The following is a 24,225-nucleotide window of genomic DNA, read 5'->3' on the forward strand; positions in this document are numbered from 1 at the left end:
GCTTTATCTTCTGCAGGTGGTGAATGGTGACAGAAAAAAATCCTGTGTGAATTTGACTTTTTATGAGGAAGGCTATCAGGTCCCAATGGGTGAGGGAGAAAAAAGATAAAGGGATACACAAACATAAAATATCATTAAGGGCCTGAAGTCTGCTGAAAAGAAGGGTGATCTGACATTTGTCCAAAAGATTAATTCTTAAAAAATAAGCGCTCTCTGGGCTGTTGAGGAGGCAGAGTCAGGACCTAAACATTCTACAATCTCACACTCTCCAAAGGTCAAGTGTTTGTGCGTTTGCTGGTGGAATATTACAGAAAGAATCTGGCAGTGTGGTGTGGGTTTACCTTGGGAGGCCAGCTCTCACACTTCTGAGCTCACCGGCAGACTGCATAGACAATGCTGTTCTTGAAGACCTCAAGTACACCACTGTGTTTTTTTTTTTTTTTCTTTTAGTTCACCCACACAGTCTCATAAGCCTGTAATTTACAATTCAATGCAACAGCTTCCAGCATTTGATACACTGCTATACTCATAGCATTGCTTTGATGGTGAAAAATGAAGGCTTGCATGATTCATTATGAAATAAGATTTTACTGCCAATTGTGAGCACCAGAAACTGCACAGTAGTTGTGCTTGCTGCTGCAGCTCTCTTGTGTTGTTTACCTCGGCGAAAGGCAGCCTGGGGTAATTTGGGGTGTAACTCTCAGTGGCTGAGCTCTCACACCATCACCCCACCCCCCTCCTCTCCCTCATTCCTTAGACAGATTACCAAAGAAAGACCAAGGAGGAGCGCTGGCTTAATGCAGCCGAATGCTCGTGAAGAATCCCCATAGAATGTGCAGCAGTAATTTATTTTTCATTGTTAAATAGTTTATACGACTTGTAGCATAATCCGGAGGTTAATAGGCTAGGCCAGTTCATATTTGCTTCCTAGGCTGAAGTTACAGCTGGAGAAAAACTTTTTTTGGTAGACATCAGGAGCTCGGCGCCCCACGCGGAGGAAACATCAAAACCAGATTAAAGCTTTGGTAACTACACGGTAAGTTTCTTTGTGCGCCTCTTACGCGTTCTCCAGCCTGCACGGGCGATGCACATGTGGTGTTTACAAATATGCATCCGGTTTTTTTGATATGGGTTGCATACTGTAAAACTCTGCCAGCCCATGCCTTACCTTCCAAGATGCAAATGATACAAAAAGCACTTTAACTTGCATGAAAAAAGAAAGTTTCCCTCGCAAACACGGATTCCAGTCCCTTATCTGTTCAAAACTTCCACATACTCATACTTTTGTGAACATGTGACCATGTCATTTCAAATCTTGGTTCGGTGATACGGGTTTTCAGTTCAACTCCTTGGTGCACAAATTTAATCGGGTTCTGCAAAGGGTTTAAAGACCAAGTTTATATGTTGTTGGTGTTTTCCATGTCATTGTGATGGCTGGGTAGTCTGCCCTGCCACGCTGGTCTGCGAATGCGTTTGTGTTTCACTGGGTCGTCTAGTGTCACATGCTGTAGGAGTGCTGCCAGCCATGAGGGGAAAAATGCTGTGGAAAGCATTTTTCCCCATGTATATTTCATAGGAACAGTCTTTTTAATGGGCCACTGGATGTATTTATTACACTGCGACTGGCAGGTTATGACTACCACCTTTTTCCTCTTTTTCAAGTCCCCCCAAATAGGGTTGTGTGATTAAGTGAAGGCATAAATTATCCAAATTGTTGCACTTTATTTTAAGTGCACAGTGGAAGCAAGTGACACAAATAAACCAATTCTGACACTTTAATAAAAATATAAAATAAGTAAAGAAAATAAAATAAAATCCAATGGAATGCCTCATGACCAATCATAATTGCCTCAAATTAGTGGCCCTGTAACACCACACACTTCTCTAAAAATGTATTGAAATAAATAAATAGATAGATAGATAAATAAATAATAAATAAAATCTGACACTGATCTCAGCATAGGGTCCACATGTCTGGTTGGTATCAATGATGCTACTTTCCATTGCCAAAGTATGTGCAACCTTGTTTATTTGTTTTTAGTATTAAATAAGACTGTCTGATGTTTTGTTTTTTTTTTTTCCTTATTTGCAAGAGCTGTGTCCATGTAAATCCCACTTTATGATAATCCAAGATAATTAATTTTTAAGTGTTGCTTTATGGGCTTCTTTCCTGTCTTCCCATTATATTCTAGTACATCAATCAGAAGGCTAACAAACAAGATTATTGGATTTGTTTCTTGTTAGAATAACTCACCCCGTATTTGTTTGATTAAACCTGATTGGCAGGCCTTTGTTGCTATATCCTGCTCTCAGGGTTGGACTGTTCATTCTCTCCACTCCAGCTCCACGTTCACACCCTTGCTCTAGTCATGCGTGATCCCCAGCAGCGCTCTGCTCTGGGCAAGGAGGGAACCTTGGCTGCTAACATGGGCTTTGATCTTAGCAATGCATAACATTATATTCATGGGCTTTGTTTCTCTGCCACGGCCACCCACCTATAGAGCATAAGCTGTGTGCACCTATCTGCATAAGACTGATGCCATGTCTTGGTAGATGGTATTTTATGGCTGTAATATGGTTAGACAGCTAACAAAACTCTGATCAATATGCTCTCCTGGCATGCAGTGTCCTTGAAATGAGGCCCTACTCCATGTAAACAAGTAGTGTAAGAGAAGCTCCAATAATGCACTAGGAAAGTCCACAGAGAAGGCTGTGTGTGGGAAAAACAGCCTTGGGTGGTTCATGTCATGACACCATGATCCATGTATAGCGTAGACGACCCAGCAAGTGGATGCTAATGTTCTTGCCCTTAACCCACTGACCAAATATCAATGCAACTCAACACTGGCCTTTCCCTGCACCCCTCTACTGCCAGCTCCATGTGCTGATGGTGCAAAGCCTGAAATATCCTCCCTTCTTTACCAGTCTCCTTTCCAGTGCGATAAATCCAATACAGTTCACCCTGTTGTATTGTGTCTACCCAAGATAGAGATTTCTGTCCTCATAGTCATGTAAAAGCCCCACAGATACATCAGCAATATCAAGCCAAGCTTCAGTTTAATACATTATATATTAACAGATCTGATGAAATAAAAGTGGTCTTATCACTGATTTCTATCTGGTCTGAAAAAAAACAAACAAAAGAGTTCTGAGTAACCTAACTTCATCTTGACTGGCCCTTAGGTATTTCAGGGGAAGTTTGTCGACACTAGATTTGAGGACAGACCCTTCTTGTTAGTAAGGGAGGTTAAAGTTGCTGAGTTTTCTAGGGTAGCAGGGGAGACGGCACAAAGTTGTATCTGTGCTCGCTTGGGTCCCCGTCATTAGAGCAGATCTTGTACTCAAGACATAAATCTTGCGCCCCAGCATTTAGCAAATCACTATGTGAACAAATAAAGGCACTCAGTGCTTTTCTTCAGGTAATTATTATGCATTTGAATTGACATTCATACCTGTTTTATTTTCTTGTCTGCAGTAGAATGGAACTTGCCTTGCTGGTGGCCCTCTGCTCCTGGCTAGCTCCTGCACTGGGTGAGCATCGGTTTCACTAAATGTTACCAAGGCTTTACAAAAGCCCCTGTAGAAATAGACCTATGTTGAGCACCTCATTCCACAGCTGAGTCCTCTTTTGCAGGTTTTATTTTGGTTTGTTGTAAGCTTGTGCAATCCTAAATGAGCTGGTCTGTCTATACATAGGATCAGCATTTGGCAGGGAAATGATCGGTAAGTCTCCTCCATCAGACTGGACACTGGCAGTGCATGGCCATTGTTTTGGTTTGGCTGCTCACTTCTGTGGTATGGCTGTTACTGGGTTTTTGTCAAGTGTTCATGAAATGATCACCTTTATATCAATGTTACAATGATGCTGAGCTCAGAGGAACTCACAGTCAATATTGCTTATCTGAAGCTACTTTAAATTAGCTTACTGATATGAGACCAGGCTGTGCCAAAGTAATATAAGACATTTCCTTGTGCCAGGGATTTGAGTAATCACTCACCTAGATTGTTGCCTCATTTTAGGTCTATTGCTCTTAGCTGTTTTCTGTGTGTTGGCTACTGCATGCCAGCAGTTGAACTTGGTCTTGACCAAATTTACCCAAGCTTTTTTCCTTTCTTTCTTTCTTGTAGTCTTGCTTCCTGCAATTGAAATAAGGGCCTTAGTTAAATAGCGGGTGGGATACAGTGGCAAGGGTCAGCCACTTCCAAAGGCCAGTGATATCTGGCCAGCTTTAGCCCTTTTCGAACTTAACTTTCAAAACCCTGACTTTTCAGAACCTGTTAAATTCTGGAATTGGCTATTGTTCCACAGAATGAACAATCAGCCATGGGGATGTGAAGCGTGCCATTCAAAACACTCCCAAAACGTTCTCCCAAATTCTGATAAGGATATGCGTCTTTTTTTTTCCAACTGGCAGTTTCCATCGTTTTGACACTTATTTTCATACTTTGTTGTTGTCGCCGGCTACTTTAAAGGCTGTGTTGTGTCGTAGCCCTTAATGACAGCGCATGACCATGACTACATAACAAATTGCCTTTTGCACAATAAAGGTGGAGTTGAGTCCAGTGATAGCACATGTTTGCAGAAGTGGCGTCATATCACTGTTGACCAGTCAACACTGACAGCACTGCTAGCTACTCTTAAAGTTTCCCAGTCTTCAGATTTCCCCAGGGTGAAATTAGGGTCCAGGATTTTTTTTTTTTTTTTTTTTTTTTTGTACAGAACTGTATCATAGGCTATGGAAGCAATTCTGGAACCCGTGAAACAGATTTCATGGTGCCTTGCTGAGCTCCTACAGTTGAAAAGGGCTATATGTGTTTTTGTGTCCAAGAGGAAGGCAGTGACATCTGTATAGTGTCTGGTAATGGGCTCAAGTAAACTCCACTATTCTCCTCAATAATAAGATACTGTACAATGGACTGTATGAGGTATGTTAGTGGATTCAGTTTTCCATCTGTAAGACACTGTAACTGTATGTCAGATATTAACTCAGTTCATCAACACACCTTGTGGTTCGAGTTTTAGGGGGAAAACAAACAGTTTAGGTGCAATGTCTCCATTCATTTACATATCATTCCCCAGCATTTGCCTAAATCAGTTTGAGATATTTTGAAGGATATCACACTTTAGATGATTTTCGGATGTTCATAAATCCATCTGTCATCAGTGGCATACAGAATTGGTCAGATTTTGCCTGCATCTGTAATTAAGTGTGCAAACACAATGCTGCAATACTGAAGGTAGTACACTCATCTTTTTATGCCCCACCGCCATCAATATCGTCAGCTGAGAATTATTCAAGTGTTGTTGTTCATATAACCCATGTCAAAATCCTTAACGCATAAAACACAGATAGATGTTGTAGTCACCACAAAAGGACATGCTATCCACTCTGACAGTATATTAATTTTGAACTTCACAAACAACAGATGTTCACAACATGGTTCACTACATGGGACAGACCAGAGAAATGGTACCAGGGGAGGGCTCTCTAGTCTCCCATGTCACCAAAAACACTCGAGCTCTTCCAAAGGCAAATAGATGAACATAGTTAAGATGAGTAGGAACCCATAATGGCTACTTATGAGTTTGTAACATCAAGCGGAAAAACCGCTCACTAATAGATGACTGGTATGTGTTCCAGTCATCTTGAAATGGAAGTTTATGTGACAAACGCTGTTATAGAGATTCCTCATGTGAATTTTTTTGAGAGAGTAAGTTCTATATAATTTTTCTTACACTGGTCATTCATTACATTTTATGGATTACTCTAATCTATATTAAATGTCTAAGTTCAAAATAAATGGGTTTGAAGGTAGTGCGCTCATTTCCAAAGAGTTGTGCGTCCCACTGCCATCAGTATTGGTCATTTGAATTAATTCATACACACTAACAAATTCAATGCATACTAATGGTCTCTCTATTTGCTGTGTTTTTCCTCCTCACAGCTTCAGCAGCAGACGATGCAAAAGGTGAGGGTTTTTTTTGTATTGACAGTTTTGTTTCAAACAAACAGTGTCTCATAGAATGTAATGTGGGGCTTAGCTCATGCACTTAGTTGGATTAAGCTAAACTGCATACTCATTTGAGCTGGCATACACTCTGCACTTGGCACTTGGCTCCAAACAGGCTTACATGACTAGATGAATGAAGCTGGTCCCAAAACTGCTGATAGGTATCCTATCACAAGACTTTCTCCAAAGTGTGTCAGTGGATAAATCTCCTCTCATTTGCTTCCCCTGTCTCTGCTCTTCCTGCCAGATTATGACAGTGATTTCATTATGTGAGTGCTAAGCAGAACGTCCGTGGGCTTTTAGCGTCTCACCCTCCACAGGAAACATCTGGGAGGCTAAGATGGTTTGCCATTTTCCCCGTTGTTTTTCCAGGAGCAATGGAAAAAATTCACCCGGAGGCCAAGCTTCCGGAGTCTCGCAGGCCAAATATTTCTGATCTTAACCCACTACTATGCTGTAGACTTGTTTTTGAGTTCATTCAAGCACCAGACTGCACAGATTAACTGCTTAACAGCTTCATTTACACTTGAAAAAAAAAATATGTGCTTGTGTTTTATCAGTAGTCTCAATTTCTAAGGGAATTTACACTTGCATACCTCATTCAGAGATTTGTTCTTCTAAGATTTTTGTTGACAGCAGCCATTTGGGCTAAGTAGGTGTGCTGGAACTAGGCCTACGTGGTGGTCTTCCAACATGGGCATGGTGGCTTGGGCGGTCCAAATTGCTACTGCAGTGCCTAAATTGAGACAAACAGACTCAGTGCCTGAATATTATGGTCCAAATTTCAGGGATATTGGGAATGAAAACTTTGCCCAAAAAAAGCCAGATTTTACACAGATAAAGTCTGCTGGCATTGACAAACTGACCCAGATTGTTAATTAATTAATGTCTTCTATTTCAGATTATGAGTCTCTGAGAATCGGTGGCCTGGTGTTTGCAGTTGTGCTGTTCCTCATGGGCATCGCCCTGATCGTCAGTAGTGTTCGGCTGCATGAGGCATCCAGCACAAGTGTCACTGTCATCACACGCTATCCCTGCATGAACGATCCATACAGTGTTCCTGATTCATCCAGCCTGAAAAACAGACAGGCATCAGTTTCCTCTCAGATCTTGCACAGAGATACATGCAGACGCATATTGCATAACGTCAGCACTCAGCACCCCTCATGCTTCATGATCACAATCCTTTGGCCTACATACCTTAGCCTCCTTTTTCACTAGAAGTGTATCTTGTCCTTTCAGGACTCCCACTCCGGCCTAGCAGCTCAGGCTATCACTGCCAGTAGTAGCCCTGTAACTAAAACCAAGCATAAATTATGTATAGACACACACACATAACACACACACACACACACTAACACACACTTCTGCATCTGGATTCCAACTGTCCCATTTGAAGAACTGTGTAATGAGGCTCATGTTGTATCTAATATAAGTTATTATGCCATTTCTCAGCTATTATGAATTACCATAAGGTGTCACATTTAAAAGTGTTTTGTTTCAGGTAGAAGGTTTACACCAATGTAAAACATATACATCCGCCCCTCCCCCCCCCCCCCCCCCCCCTCTCCCCACTGCAGGCAGAAAATGTACTTGTTCAAAGAGTGACTCAAGGTAAGTTAAGTAAAAAAAAAAAAAATTCAAAATTTCTGACCATGAGGGATTTGAAATAAAATTAATTAATTAATTAAAAACTTGAAAATACAGACCCTAAGTTCTTATTGTTTAAATGATTTGGAAATCGTGATCTTTGATACATAATTTGTTCATTTTTCTCAGGTCCAGGGGTCCTGATGCAGAATCAGGAATTCCCAGAGGTAAAGAGTTTCACCTTTCTTGTATTCACCCTCACTTATTTCAGTAAAGCAGAATAGAAATTTTAAATGTGTGCCAGGTAGATTGCATAAATTTGCACTGTTATCAAAGTTTTTATTCTCAATTTTTTTTTTCTACAGGCCAGTAGTAGAGCAGTCAGGGAGAGAAGGATGGATGTCTGGTAAGTGCTGTCAATCGAATGCCTGTAATATTACAATATTGTTCCAAATCAACCGTGTTGTCATACCCTCCTCTCTTTCTGCAGTGATTCAAGCTCCTGCCATTAGGTGGCAGCAAACGCCTTGATCAGAGCTGAGGACAATCACCAACACATTTCAATTTCATCATGTTACTGTGCTTTTTGTTATATTTTTGCTTCCTTTTTCAGTGTTTTTATGTATAGTTAATGTGTTATCAGAAAATCTGCCAATTTTATATGGTACTCGTGATGTGATTGTAATTCTACCCAATATTTCGGGACTTTCAAATAAATTGATAAACGGTTTCCTGTAGTTGTTTTTCTATATTTTTTCATATGATGGTTGTTATTATATCGTTTCCTTAGCCATTAGTAGTGAACAGCTTGCACCAGTGCCGCACAACTGCTTCTGCTGACTTTGCAGACAGTCCAGTCATACATTTACCAGTATAGCCAAACTAATGGAGAGAAACTGTGTTACTGGTCCAGCCTGCGGCATTATTCCAGGACAGTGGTCTTTTGAGATAATTCAGTTCATTTCACTGCGTCCCATAGCGTTTTCGGAGGGACTTCTGCAACCACAATGAGCTGTAAATTGAAAATGGGTGGGGAGGGGGGCAGCTTATGCAGATTCTCTCCATGGAGTAACAGGGGAGGGTGACTGCACTGCACAAAACCAAATACATGTGGATGATAAGAACCTGGTGCAGTCTCGGTACGCATTTCCATAAGCTGACACTTCTATTTCCCCAGCATTAGGGACAAGCCACGACTAGTAGTATCAGAGTGATTGGATAAAACTCCCCAAAACATTTAATATGAATAAGATATGTGGGAGGAATATTATTCAGTCTGAAACAACAAAGAGGCAACCCTGTCCACATCAATAGGCCTATAATATCCCTATAAGTAGGCCTACTTATTCAGCTATCCCTGCGTTATTCCCATAATGTTCCTATAGCACCATACAATTCATAATAAACTTTACATCTCATTCTCCCGTTGGGGAGAAAACAGACTGGAGGGCGAAACACTTTCCGCCTTTACTGTACGCTGCTTGCTACAGTGGGGAAACCATCCGCATTGCTTTACAGTCTGTCCCACCGGGGAAACCCTAAAGGCTGGGTTGCCGCACTGAGTAAATTATGAATGCAATACCTCGGCTTTGCCACCAGAGGGCCCTGGCTAAATTTACACTGGAGATTCACATAGTAAATGGACATGTAGTGGTCTCTCCTGTCCTGCTCCCTGATCTCATTATTTCCACTCTGCACCGGCGACCCAGCAACCCACTAAATTTGGGGAGACCGAAGAGAAAGAGCGTTTTTGCATCTCCACCCTGCAGTCATGACAACTCCGGCAGGTCTGTTACTTTTTCCACATTTAGGGGAAGCATAAGGATGAAATGTACATCGTAGTTTAAAGTTTCATAAGCTGTCTTTAAATTTGGCAAATTGATACTTTCATCATACCTTCTAGATGAAAAAAAAAAAAAAAGATTTGTTTTACTTCCATATCTCTGTCATGTGTCGTAACTGATGATAAATTGGTGCATTGCTGCCACCGTGCCAGGAGCCTCTGTCTGTTACTGCTGCTGCTGCTGCATGGTTCATATTCAGCTCACTGTTGTCACAGATAATGGAAGTTCTTCAAGAAATTCGTTGTTGGAATGGACAGATATTTAACAGTAAAACTAGTTTCTTTAAAACTGACCCGTTCACATTTAGGGCGGAGTGCGGAAAAATAAAACTTGCCAATTAAGCCATTACAGAAAGCAGGGGTTCAGCATATACAAGCCGCAATGTCGACCTGATGAAAAATGTGGTACACAGCCGCAACGACCAGCCTTTATTATTGTAATATTATTTTAAAATACTCCACTATAGCATTGTTATTTTTCATTGGAAATTGTTTGGACCCACCCTCTCAGTTTGATTGGTACCGTGCTTCTTCACGGAACTTAATAGTCTATCTGAAAACTTTTTGCTCCAAATGATCGTCCCATATGTCGCTGCTGCCTCGTCTTAACCCACTTTCCGTGGCGCATCTTTTTCTGCTGAGCAAGGTTGCTGCAATAAGCCCTCCTCACTGAGAAAAAAAAATGCCTCTGTGAACTTCTCAGACAGGAAGGCGTTTTGGGTCGAGAAAAGCCACGCCAGCAGTTCTGGCGAGCGGCGAGCTTTGCTGTCCATGGTGCTGAACTCAACAGACACCCATATACTGTATTAGCTCCTCTCCTAATCAGAGTCTCTCTCTCTGCAGAAGCGACGTTTCCAGACCAGAGTGACTTTGATTATGGTAAGATTTGCTCTCTGAGTTGATTTCATGTGATGTAGCCATTGTTACTGCTGTTATTTTAGATTCTGTTTGTCACTCTGTTATTTTATCTATTATCTGATGGGTGTGTTTGACCATGGGTGTGTTCCATACTGTTTTGGCCATTATAGATTATGAGACACTGAGGACCACAGGGGTTATCCTTGCTGTAATCATGTTTGTCTCTGGCATTTTAATAGCTCTGAGTAAGTTCAGACTTGTTTTTCTCTTGTATATCCCTTACATACATAGGCAACATCACTTCTCAGTTTTGCAACTTTTGTAACTTGTGTAATTTATCATCCCTTAAACAGGCAAAAAATTCACAAAATGTGTAAAATCCTCATCCAAGTAAGAGTTTGCACAAGGCTTGGTGGATGATCCGCCTGTGCATGCTGTATGATTTTGACTGAAGGACACCCGGCCAATGTGGACAAGGATTTTTTAACGTTTCTTCTATTACTAAAATACTCAAATGCTTCCCAGTGCCAACAGCCCCTCCTATCCCTGCATTGGATGCTTCTCTCCAAATGCCCCCTCCCTGTTACCCATACACCTCCTCCCCCAAAACACTTCCAACACATTCAAGAGCTTAACCAGAACATGATGTGACAGAAACACATCTGAGATCATTCTTACTCTGTATCACACTAAATGGTCTTGAAAATTTTGTTTAGTCTGTATTAAGGAATGACACTGTTCCTGTATGTGTTGGTAGTGAGTGGATGATGTCACTATATTCTTCGCCAATGGCATGCCGCTTGTATGGCAACTCTATGACAACAAGCTGTTGTTTTAATAGGACAAGTTGAAAAATATGCACTTGGTCAGTGTTTTAACCTCATTCATCTCAGAACTCTGTGGCTTCAATTTTTTGTGTTCCTGGATATATATGTATATATATACCCAGATAATAAGTCAGATCTGTTTGATCAAATGTCATTCATTGTACAAATAAAGTTGTCGCACAGTTTTCAAAAGTGTCTTCTTCTTGCACTTTGGTGCATTGGTGATGACACACTGCCGTTCTTCCTTTCTGCTCATTTGCAGCTCCAGCTCATCTGGGACCCAATTCCAAAGACAGAGGGTAAGCTCATTTATTGTAAGGAACTATAGATGAATATTACTATAATCATTACATGTTTGACTGTGTAACTCTGCGGTTTCTTTCTTTTCGCAGTACCCTCCTCAAACTGTATAGAATGCCTGTGTATGCTTGACTGAGAGAGAGACATTACATCGTGGGAACCATGCCACCAAATACATACACACCCACCTCTTACAACCATACAGTCGTTATGCCATTATGTTTATAGCTATATATGGGGTGCCAGCTGGGGGATATACGCACAAGGATTTTCAGAACATCCTCACCAGTATTTATTGAGTGCACAACTGACTCCATCAGAAAGTCTAAAATGTGTTAAATATCAGTTATCTATCAGCAGACCAGTAAATGTCTCTGTTACTATTTGGGGCTAATGTCTCAGACAAAGACAAAAACTGGTCCAAAACTAATCAATACTTCCAATGGAAGATTTCCAATGAAATTAATTTCATTCAACTTGCAATACAATGTTACTGTCTGTGAATTTGCAATTGACCATCTTTTGGTGCTTCAAATTAGTGGTGGCCTTTAATTGGTCAAGTTTCAGGTGCATTACTTTCAGCCCCATGACCACAACCAAAAAGGGATATGTTTATGGCAGATATGATGTGTCTTTATGTTTCTAAATCATAACGTTAGACAGGGTAAATTTGATTCACCGATGCAAAACCCAATTCAACAACTGTTCTCTCTCTCCCTCACATTTACTCCTGGACAAGAATAAAATGAATTGCATGATTGCATAAATAAAACTAGAGTTGCATATTACTTACTGCACACTATAAGAAGCCCACAGCAAATGCAGCAATGAACTAGTAAAATCTTACAGTGTGTTCACACCAAAGGCTACATGATTTTTAATGCGGTGTGATTACATACACAGTCAATGCAAAGATGTGAATTGCTTTAGTTGAAATTCCTGTTTGGTCTGAGCATACCAGTAAGGTTTCCAAAATACTTGCATGTATTGGTCAATTGTATATTTATTGTTATTTATTTATGTATTTATTTTGCCTCCTCTTTGTTATTGTGAAGTTTGTTGTTGTGAATCTCTTTTGTTCTTGTGTATTCTCTTCTGTTCTTAATAGAATTAGCATGTGTAGCAAGGAAACCTTTTGATTCTACCAGTGCTATATCAAATTAACAAGATTCTAACTTCAATAATCAAGTATTATCTTGATGGAAATTTGGGGACAGAATTCAGTTATGGAAAACATTGGAATATAGGCTAATGGATAAAATGTCTATTACAGTTTGGTTTGGGATTTTATTAGAAGTTTATTACATTTTGAAGCTGTTTTCATGTATGAAATAAGCCCTGACTCCATGACAAAGGTATAAACAAATAATAGAACTGTTACACATCCAACTTAACCAGTGAGTTGCTCTGGTGCAATTAAAGAATGAATCAATGGATGATTTGTTAGCATTATTATTTTTGTCTTCATTCCATCTAAATGGCCAGTCCCCACATGGGATTACACAATGCACAATTATAGCAACATAAAATACATAGAAATCATGTCTACTCAACAAGATTATCATGTCATTGTACCAAAATGTTTTTTTGTTTGTTTGTTTGTTTGTTTGTTTTTGTATTAATTTGTGAGTTAGACCATGTTGTTTGAGATCAGTACATGGGGTTGCAGTGTAATGTAGAAATCAGAGCAGTTAAATCATAAACTATAATGGATTATAGTGGCTTTACTTAGAAACTACAACTCATTCAACAGAAACTCATAAAACAGAAAAACAAGTCAAACAAGACCCTCCATTTTACAGAGAATAACATTTAGCACATTTAACAGTCATTGTTACACATCTTTTCCCCATTCAGTCCAAATATTCTCAACAGTCGTCTAATAGAAGCAACGGCACAAGTGAGCAGCCATTCAAACCTCATTTACACTTCAAATTGCAGTGGTGTTAAAACAGAAGGCTTATTCCACCTCTGACTAAGGCTTCCTACACCGGCTCTAAGGTCAGGGGAAATAGGGCTTGACATCTCTTTCAACTGTGATTACTGCAGACTAACCAAAAAATGATATTCTAGACATTTCCATCTTGATAACTTCTGCTATAAAAGGCACTGTGAACATCAAAACAATCAGATGGAACTTTCAATTCATACTGTGGTACTTTTATTCATGACTCATGACTGCTATGTGTAATTAGTAAGACAATTTGTCACAGCACTCATTCAAGTAATTTCTGTGTGATTAGAAAATACATTCGTTGTGACAAAACAATAGTACCAAATATATAAAGTTTTACATAGTAAACTATGTTTCCATAAAGTAAAAAGGTCCATGGAAGATAACATAGCTGTACCCAATACATACAAAAAGTATGATTCATACATGAGAAAAAAGTTAAAATTATATGAGAGAACACTTCAAACATGCATTCTTAATATAAGGACACATGCAGATTTTGACCATCATTCAATGAACCAATGTGATTACTTCTCATGATGGGGGGTTTAGATAAGGACTTGGGGGGTTTCAGGGAGAGTGATCATAATAATGATTTCACAGAAATCAACTTGACACTGGGAGTGTGGCCTGTTAGGAGAATGAGTGTAACTACCCTTTCCATAGCATCCTTTACTTTTTCATTGTGCCGAGTCCATCATAAATCCAATTTAACTGAAGAGTTTCATTTCAAAATGACACATTCCCATTTTCCAAAATTTCAGAAACACATGAAAGGATATCTTTCAACATATTTTGTAAGCAAGGACCGGCAGTCAATATCTAATTTTGGAAACAATTGCAGATGAATATTTAATAACCTGCAAGTAGATCTGTAAAGCTATACTCACAGCTCACATCAAATTCTACATTTTGACATTATTTGACATTAGTTCAAACCTGAATTGGTATTTACATATTAGTATGTCAAACTAGTTGTTCAAAAGAAAATGCTGTAACAATATACAGGCCAGAGACTCCCAAAACATTATAATAAACTTCCCCTCCTCATTAGAGGAAAAATGGACAGTATTTAAGACTCACTTCCTCGCAGAGGCGATGGAATACATGGGGACTGCCAAGTGATTGACATCACTCTTGGTCCTGTACGGACACCATTCGCCGACGAGTGGAAGCACTCCGTTTCTTCAGGATCAGCTTGAGCTAGAATTAAAAGATGACAAGAGGAAAGTTGTTAAGCCAAGACCCTAAAACATAAACTCTGGGGCCAGATCCTACAGACTTGACATGATTGGCTGTTTAAAACAACTGGCATCTCTCACCTGTTCTCCCACGGTGTCCGCTCTGCAGGAGGTGGGCTGGCTGGGTCATTCTCGAGGTTGCGGATGCTGGGGTCAGCTCCCCTGCCCAGCAGTAGCCGCAGCATCTCTTCCTGGTGAGGGCTTCCATGGAGACCAGCTGCCATGTGTAAGGCTGTGTGTCCATGAGCCTATGGGGAGGAAAGGGAAGATTCATGGCTATTTGCACTAAGGCACAAATATATCTGCTCATACACACAAACACGAAACAACATGCAAATGTGCATACAATAAAATCCTGGCCCTCTCTGGCCTTGTGGGACTCACCTTCATGTTGACAAACTCCTTCAAGTTTGGCAGAGGAATCCTCAGCAGATGGCGAACCAGGTCAATGTTGCCATCTTTGACTGCCAGGTGCAGGACAGTCTTGTTACTTTTGATTTCCTGGAATTGGTACCCATGTTAAAGAGACGCTATGAAACCGTGATGACCCAAGACAAACAAATAGCAGTCAAAAGAGAAACAAGAGGAGGGAGCAGGGAGGTCGCTTACCAACATACAGCATCATACTTAAACAGATTTTCACTCACAAAGAGCCTTTAGAAAATAAAGAGCTAATGTCTGAAATGTTATCAGGTTAGTCAGTTTCCTTACTCAGGGACTTTGGTCCTGGCGGATGAACAGTAAACTATCAGTCACCAGTTGGCTAATCTGCCATTTCCTGTAAAATGATATCACAATGACCTTCATAATAACTCTTTTCTCTCATAGCCTACTCTGTGTATCACATTCCAGTACAAAGCCACAGCATTTCCCCTTGAAATACCTTTAACAAAACAATATATCACAGCATAGGCCAAGCTTAAAGGACAATACCAGTGATTTTGCATGTTTAGCCTGCTTGCTTACACAGCCAATTTCAGTTCCATGGTTTATCAATGGCAACCATTTTGTTAGCCACAGAAGCAGAGCATTATAAGGTGGTGTCTGAATCAAAAATTCAATTTGAAACTGGAGGGATTTTGATTATATGTTTTGAAATCTTTAGTACCGTCTGGATGATTTGAAAAATGGTTTGATGCGATGTAAAATGTGGGTAAATTGTAATTAATCAGCCAAACATTTAAAATCACCAGTAAGGTCCTTTAAAACTGCCTCTGTCAAAGCAGCTGGGCTGTCACTCAGCAGAGGGGGAGTTGTACTGTACCTGGCTAGCAACGACGCCCCTGCATTGAGCAGCATCTGCAGACAGGAGAGCTTCTCCACAGCCTGCTCTGCAGGCTGACATCTCCAGGCCACTGGCAGCCAGAGCCTTCATGGTGAGACTGTGGGAAATGGCTGCACAGTGCAGAGGAGTCATACCTATGAGAAGAAATGACATGTGAGTTTACACAGTAATAATGGGAATAATGTGAGCATTGTAAATTCTAATGTAATACCATTCAAACACCCTCTCTGTAAATGATTAGTATCAGGGTTTCTGCAGGTATCAGCAAATCTAATTTAATGCTTTTTAATGCCCTTTTTAATGCCACTTTAAACAAATTAAATGATCAGTGTCCAACTGCAGATACATATATATATATATATAGAGAGAGAGAGAGAGAGAGAGAGAGAGAGAGAGAGAGCATTTGACAATGCTAATCTTGAATATTTGAGAAAATATAAATTTACATTAACTGTCACTCTATAGTGAATTAGAAATGGCTCACAAGACGGTTTACAGTCTCAGAATTTATTTGCACATTTCAAAAATAATAAAACAGCCTGAAGCGGTGAGCAGCAGGTGTGGTGGAAAGCAGCAGGTGTGGTGGTAGCAGCAGCAGCTGCAGTTGTGGTGGCGACAGAAGTTGCGCTGCTGGTCACGGCAAAGAATTCGGCACAGTTAACTGCTGCCTGCCCTTAATCGCCAACTTGTGATTATCTAACAGCATGTGTAATTTCACCGCATTGATGGCCATTATGCAAAGTTTGAAGATCTTTTTGCACACGCTGCAAAAGCCTCTCCAGGTTACCGTCGATGGGCTTTAACTAGGTTCTGAATAATCCTCCTCCAACCATTTTTTAATGCCTCTGGACCATTGAATTTAATGCTTTTTAATGCCATTTAAGGCCTTATTTTCACAAAATCTATTTAATGACTTTTAAATGCTTTTCAATGACCCGCGGAACCCCTGAATATGTTATTCTCAAAAATAAATACAAATGTTCTGACATACAATTACCTTCAAAATTGCTGGCTTCAATGTTCACTGCAGCTCCACTGGACAGAATAACCTACAAAGACACATTCACAGTTTGGGTGTGATTGCAGCTGCCTTTTTTTGACCCACAGTGTAAGATATGTTTAGGTAAGTCCTAACACCCTAATGACTCTTTACCTGCAAAACCCTAGGGAAGCCATAGTTTGCAGCCAGATGAAGAGCGGTTTGACCATTGACATCACAAGCATTGACGTCCGCCCCGAGTGACAGAAGATCTTGGACGATCTCGGGCTGGTTTGCTGTCACTGCCACCAGCAGAGCAGTCTGGTGCACAAACACACTGATTAAACATCTTTATTTCTAAAGACGTGTGAAATGATGATCATCTGCTTGTTTTTGTTGCATAATACCTGTGTCATAAATAGCAAAAAAAAAAAAAAAAAAAAAAAAAAAAAAACCAATCTGAAGTCTTTGAAAGATGACTGATGCCTTGAGTCTGTACCTTGCCCTTGTGTTCTTTGGCATCAAGTCTCCCTAATTCCCTCAGCCTCTCTGCAGCAGCAAAGGCACACTCCCTGAGGCCTTTGGCAGTGTAGATATGTAGGATGCTGACAAAACAAAAGCACAATACAGATTGTTTTTTAGATAATATTTAAGCCTGAAAACAGTGTAAATCCCCATGACCAAATTTACAATGTTCCCTTCTTAGTGAAATTTATCCTCCCTTGTTATTATAGCGAGTCATCTGAGTTTCTAATCATGTGGACAGAAAGAGCTGACTCATCCTCCCACTTTTTCTTTGAAATCTTACTAGGACTGCCAGATGGAGTCACACATGGCTCTTACTTTTAGCTCACTACCAAAAATCCACACAGGAAAACTCTTGAATAAGTAAATATGAATTGTACGCACACATACATACACTACATACAAATGCCAGCATCATTACTGTGTCTTAAATGAATTCTGAAAACGAATCAAGATGACGGACATTTTTCTGACTAGTCTTTACACAAAATATAATGCTACATAAACAGTGAAATATTTGCGTACTAAGATGACTAAACCCTGAACCAAATTGTGCCTGTGTGTGTGTTTCTGTAATTACTATACAGTACATACATGTTCATTCATTTAGTCTTTCTTGTGGTGGAGATTTATGGTAATGAGTAAAGTGAGATAAATTCATGTAATCTGTCATTCCAGCATTTCAAAGAAATTAGAAGAGTTTAAGAAAAATAAATAAATGTAAAATAAATGTCCATATATTTTCATGACATGTTAGCTTTCTGGATGTATTGCTTCTGCTGCTGTTAAAAACACACACATATACATAGGCCCACACTGGGAAACTAACTAAACACTCACGTGTCACCATCTTCATCCTGACCAGTGGTTCTGCTGTAGTCCATCCCACTGAGTAACATCCTGGCCTCCTCCAGCTTGGCGGCATCCAGCTGTGAGCCAAAACTTAGCTGTGCAGACTGACTGGGGCCCAGGAATGGCCAGGATGAAGTCAGAACAGGACTCGCCACTGAAACAGGACACTCCTTTTCAAAGGAAAGCACAGCAAAATGTAAAACTTTTTTACAACAAGAAGGAGCAAGAAGAATATCAGTGCATAGTAGGAAGCTGCTGGAGCTCTGTCTATCTATCTGTGGATCAATCTGTAACTTTGTGACTAATGAAATGAAATTTTAAAGCCTGTTCTTCTGAATTTCAGCTGTAACATCCACAGTTATCTGCAGTTTGGAGAACCCTGCATCATTTCAGTCAGGGGTTTTCAAACATTTTCATTTCTTCATTTTGCTGAGGACCTCCTGGAAGCCTCTCAAGGAGTCTTGGGGGGGTTCCCTGACCCCACTTTGAACACCACTGATATAAATCACACATAACGTTGCTTACATTATCACAGTACATACAACTTCAACATTTCATCAACCCACAAACGTGACGGCTGGCAGCGCTGTATACATACGCACTTTTGAAAACCCAGATGACTAGATAACCATAAAAATCTAAAGTTTAAATATGTGAATAAAAGAATTTTGCTAATATCTTCATCATAATAAAGATGAAAGCACAGTATTAGCCTGCCTAGATTTTTGTAAACATTCCCCATTTCTTTTTCATTCTTTTTCTCCCTTAGCTATTAATCTCCTTACAAGGTGCAATAAAGAAACGCGCTTTATATCACACTTTTGAGACTCATCTCAAACAATAGCTTAAGGCAAACTCAAACTCTGATCACTTTTAACCGGACACACACACACACACACACACACACACACACACACACACACACACACACACACACATATATATATATTACACTTTGTCTTTTCCTATTTGTCTATCCGTATATTTGTATTTGCATATTGTTATTAATATTGCTTGTGTTTTTTGTTACCTGCCTAGGGACTATGTATGTAAATTGGCTGTCCCTATCAAATACATAAACAAATAACACATAGTCCACTTTCCGTTTCTTGCTTCTGTATTCAGGCCATCTTCTCAATCTGATTTTATACTAGGTGCCAAATCAAAGTGTGGTGTCTCTTACATATGGCTGAGACATTGCATCTCCAAATCCCTGGATCTGCTGCTGTGTGCTGTATTCAGAGCCCATTGGAAGGCTGTAGGCTTCAGCATAGCTGGCTCCTTGGGGGCTGGAGTAGTAATTGAGAGAAGACTCTGGGGCAGGCGCCCAATGCTCATAGCCTACTGCCATGTCTGAGTAGTTGCTTGATGCACCTGAAATGGAGAAGGGACTGATATTCATCATCATTTTATATTTTTACATCATACTGTGTTCACTGTTATGACCGAGACAGGTAAGATCATGAAAATTTTTTATCCAGCTCTCACCCGTACAGATAGATGGTTCTGAAGTAGTCGTCTGCTGAGAGGAAAAAAACAGGTGATTCATAAGACAACATGCTTATATAAATCTGAGTCCTTGTGATGATGCTGTGTCCTGCTCTGTGTGGTGCCTTACTGTAACAGTGGTAGGAGGGACAGGACTTGTGCTGGCCGTGGAGCACGAGGGTGACACTGAGGACGTCTCGCGCTTCCTCTTCTGCTCCAAGAGTTTCTTCACTGTGGGCAGAGTGTAACACGGCTTCTCCTTTGGCGCTATGTAAAATTAAGCAAGCAGGAATCAGTCCAACATGATTTGTAAAGATACGTTTTGGGCACTACATGTGATGGATGTCTGAGCTACATGCTGTTTAAACTTGAGATATATCCATCCCTCATCCTAAAACAGAAACTGTTCATGTTAAATGATCAATCGCTGAAAGCTACAAACCAAATAATCTGTGTCAAAACCTTACAGTGACAAAGAGACAGACTTTGAGCTTTCTATTCCAACAGAGCGTTCTTATGAACAAGAAAATGTGCCCAGATCACCACAGAAATCTGGATAATGGATAATGTCTGTGTCCAGTCCACAAATTTGGTCTCTTATTCACTGTCAGTGAAGCAGATCCAGTATTCAAGTCTCTGTGTCATCATCAAGAGAGGCTTGGCTGTATTATTTTGAGGGGACAGGCTTGTTCAAGTCAGTAACAAATGCAGACTGAAATATTAAAACCACAGAAGTAATAAATATAAGTTGTTACAGACTTGATTGTCCATTTTATTTAATGACATAGGCCTACATCATACAAAATTAGTGTAAAACTGTATTTTAATCTCCCCAATGAAGCTATTCCAAAACACTGTAACTTAGTATAAAACACATTCAAGGGTATCATTAACATTAATACACACATTTTAATTCAAATTAAATGAACTAATTCAAAAACTGTGAATTAACTTTTTTTATCATTTAAATGATATGTTTATATGTGATTAATATTCTATCATAGTGTGTTACAAGCATGTGTTAACTGTCTGTACATCATGTTTGAATGCTTCATTGGGAGGTAGGGGTTACAGGGGTTAATAGAGTGGAACCTAAATAGGCTTTGAGAGTAAGATAATGAAATTGTTATCACTTGATGATGATGCCTCCTCAGTTTCTCCATGATGGCATTTTTCTGATCTCCCTGGGACATACATCAAAATCAAGCCTGTTATATCATGAGCATGTTTTCCCCTACTATCTCACAAAAATAACATTTCCATTCTGCAGGTACAGGAAACAAGAAAATAGGAAAAAAAATATCGCAAAACAGAATTCTCTCATGTTTCCAGTAGACATGATGTGATCAAACAGGTTATTTCCTCAAAGCCTTCACCCCACACGTGAAGTCAAAGTCATATTTCCACCCTGTATGTGGAACCAATACACAAAGATAGACCTCTGAGGAACCTCCTCCATTAGGAACAGAGATCATGCGGCCATATCAACCAGATTCACCAGAAAACCTTTGCATGGGATTGCCACTACTTATTTTCTGTGACACCTTCCTGTCTTGCTCCGTTACGCTAACAGAAACCAAACCACATCTTCCTGCCTGTGTCACACAGGCATGTCACTTCAACACATGAGCAATTGCCTTGTGCTCTCTACCGAAGCTACAGAGAGACAGAGCAGAGGAGGACAGAGACTGTCAAGTCCCTCGATTAGTTATATTTTCTTTATAGGATAAGCATGGCATACCACACCTTTCAAGTTATTCTACACCACACGGGGACAGACACCTTGGTCCACTAAAGTGAACAGAAAACAGGTGCACCTCTGAGAAAATATATCCATGCAAATGCAACCAGTGAAGCATGAGAGGCAAGAGAAAAATGAATACAGCAAAAAGAGGTCAGGGTCGGTTTGAAGTTATGTCTCCTCCACACTAAACATAATGACCTCATTGAGGTATGGGGAACAGGTCCCAAACAGTCAGCCCTTTGTTCTGAATATGATGTGATCCACCACATGGTAAAGGTCACTTTATCAGAATATTGACATCAGCCAATGGTACCTAGTTTCACTTTCGAGTTCACAAGGTGTTACTATTAGTTACTCAACCCTGAATTTGACTCATTCGATCTTTACAACAGAATTTCACATTTGAACTATTTGTTCATGATGTCATACTAGGTAATTACTTTATATATAGTATGAGGTCACTCTGTATCACATAATAGCTGTGTAAACTGCAGTTTGATACTTGGCAAGGTGACATTCAGTACTCTACAGCCTGAGAGAAGTGGCAGACAGGGAAAGTCATTGCTTGTCTAAACCATTAGACAAATAGGGAAGCCTAGCCCACATCATAATTTGTGTAGTGGTTGACATCAAATACCCCATGTTGCTTTAGGTTACCCTTTCTATGTGCTGTTGTGGAAACCCCTGGACACTGAGTCACGTGCGTGGGAGGAGGGGATTCCGGAGACCTTTTCTCTTCACTGCTCAGAGAGAGAGAGAGAGAAAATCAGCACAGGGCAGATTTCCTCAATTTGAGTGAGACCGCTTCATTCAACAACACCAATGAAGACCACAAAGCAACATATCACAATTTAAGCCCATGTCAAAGACTGCCTTTAGACACAAACTGAAAAGCCGTGTTTTGTGCGTGATATCTCCATGGAGCTATTATAAGCTGTTAAACGTCAGGGTTTCCACGTCACACATTTTATTGTGTCAAAAAGGGAACTGAGACAAGCGAGCTGGGCGCGGGTGCCTTAGGGTTTCCCCAGTAGCCTCCCTGACATCTGGATTAACCCAAGTTATGTCACTTAACAAAACCCGAGATACATCACATGAATATGCACAGAGGAAACACCACACAAGCTCACACACTACACCAACAAGAGCAACATCATCGGATCTGTCTGTTATGACTGTCATAATAGTCAAATAAGAATGTTAAGTGTAGGCCCACTACTACTTGAACTTTCACAACATAATTTCATTTAATTTTAAGTCCCAAGCTCTTCTGTGAAGAACAAACAATCAAAAAAAAAAAAAAAAAAAAAAAAAAAAAATCTGGGTTTAGGATAAACAATAAGACAGGTTATTTAATGAATATACCCTATACACTTGTAACTTAATAACGGATGCTGAGAATGTGATGTATATGAACAGGTTATGTCAGAATATGTCCAGAAATGCAGTCTAAGTTTATCCAGTGTTACTATAATCATAGCCGTAAGGACAAGATGTAATTAACAACAATAGGTGAAAAGCACGGTCCTACTCACATGTCTCCCAGGGCATGACAGAAGCCCTCAGCAGCCTGTCCGCTTGATCACCAGTATTTAACAAAACGCGAAAAACTTCAGTGGTGCGGGAGGGATCGTGGCTGTTCCCCTCTGTGATGTTCGGTGAGTTTGTCTTGTTGTCCCGTCGCAGCAGCATGTATACACAAAGCACGTTGTTCCCTGTCACTGCCTCCACTCTGAACACGCCCTCTGCGCCTCAAGCACCTCCTCCGCTGTTTCGTAGAACAGAACAGAGAGGGGCAGAACCAAGAAGAAACAGAACAGAGCCAAATCGTACTGAATAGAACAGAATAGAGCCGAACAGGACTAAATAGTTCTGAATAGAACAGAATAGAGTAGAATAGTACTAAATAGAGCAGAAAAGAGCAGAACAGAATAGAAGGAAGAGAACTAAATAGAACAGAACAGAACAGATCAGAGCAGAACAAAACTATACAGCACTGAATAGAACAGAACAGAGTAGAACAGAACTAACCAGAACTGAATAGAGCAGAATACACCTGAATAGAAAAGGGTAGAGCCGAACAGAACTAAATGGAACTGAATAGAACAGAATAGAACTGAATAAAACATAGAGTAGAACAGAACTAATAGAACTAAATAGAGCAGAATAGAGCAGAACAGAATAGAACTAAATAGAACAGAACAAAGCAGAACAGAACTAAAAAGAAACAGAAAGGAGTAGAACAGAGATAAATAGAGAAGAACAGAACAAAACCGAACAGAACTAAATAGAACAGAATAGAGCAGAACAGAACTGAATAGAACATAGAGTAGAACCGAGCTAAATAGAACTGAATAGAGCAGAATGGAACTGAATAGATCGGAATACAACTAAATAGAACAGAACAGAGCAGGACAGAACTAAACAGAACCGAATAAAGCAGAACAGAAGAGAACTATAGAACAGAAAAGAACAGAACGGGCCTAAATAGAACAGAATAGAGCAGAACAGAACTAAACAGAAACAGAAAAGAGCAGAACTGAACTGAATAGAGCAGAACAGACCAGAACGAGCCTGAATAGAGCAGAATAGAAAAAAAAAAAAAAAAACAGGAAAAAAAACAGAGTATATCCGAACCGAACTTAACAAGGAAGAAAAGAAAACAAAAGAACTCAAAAAGAATAGAATAGAATAGAATAAAATAGAATAGAATAGAATAGAATAGCA

At 40.0% G+C, this 24,225-nt stretch overlaps 2 protein-coding genes across 2 annotated transcripts; one reads left to right on the top strand and one right to left on the bottom strand.

The window, feature by feature from the left end:
- Positions 1–699: 699 nt before the first annotated feature.
- LOC115373611 (FXYD domain-containing ion transport regulator 6-like) lies at positions 700–8,329 on the top strand. Its single transcript, XM_030072101.1, has 10 exons — positions 700–1,040; positions 3,479–3,531; positions 5,947–5,970; positions 6,260–6,281; positions 6,385–6,410; positions 6,914–6,988; positions 7,593–7,626; positions 7,792–7,829; positions 7,968–8,008; positions 8,093–8,329. Exons 2-9 carry the CDS (start codon positions 3,480–3,482, stop codon positions 7,973–7,975), a joined length of 279 nt encoding a protein of 92 aa, XP_029927961.1. The 5' UTR covers positions 700–1,040; position 3,479; the 3' UTR covers positions 7,976–8,008; positions 8,093–8,329.
- LOC115373612 (NF-kappa-B inhibitor delta-like) lies at positions 8,111–23,190 on the bottom strand. Its single transcript, XM_030072102.1, is given in 14 exon segments — positions 8,111–8,139; positions 14,534–14,587; positions 14,707–14,749; positions 14,751–14,873; positions 15,010–15,130; positions 15,893–15,960; positions 15,962–16,044; positions 16,908–16,959; positions 17,064–17,210; positions 17,389–17,494; positions 18,255–18,436; positions 19,450–19,657; positions 19,868–20,021; positions 23,034–23,190. Coding segments are annotated over 14 exon segments (1,527 nt in total).
- Positions 23,191–24,225: the final 1,035 nt, after the last annotated feature.

This window comes from Myripristis murdjan, chromosome 16 (assembly GCF_902150065.1).
Source record: "Myripristis murdjan chromosome 16, fMyrMur1.1, whole genome shotgun sequence".
NCBI lineage: Eukaryota > Metazoa > Chordata > Actinopteri > Holocentriformes > Holocentridae > Myripristis > Myripristis murdjan.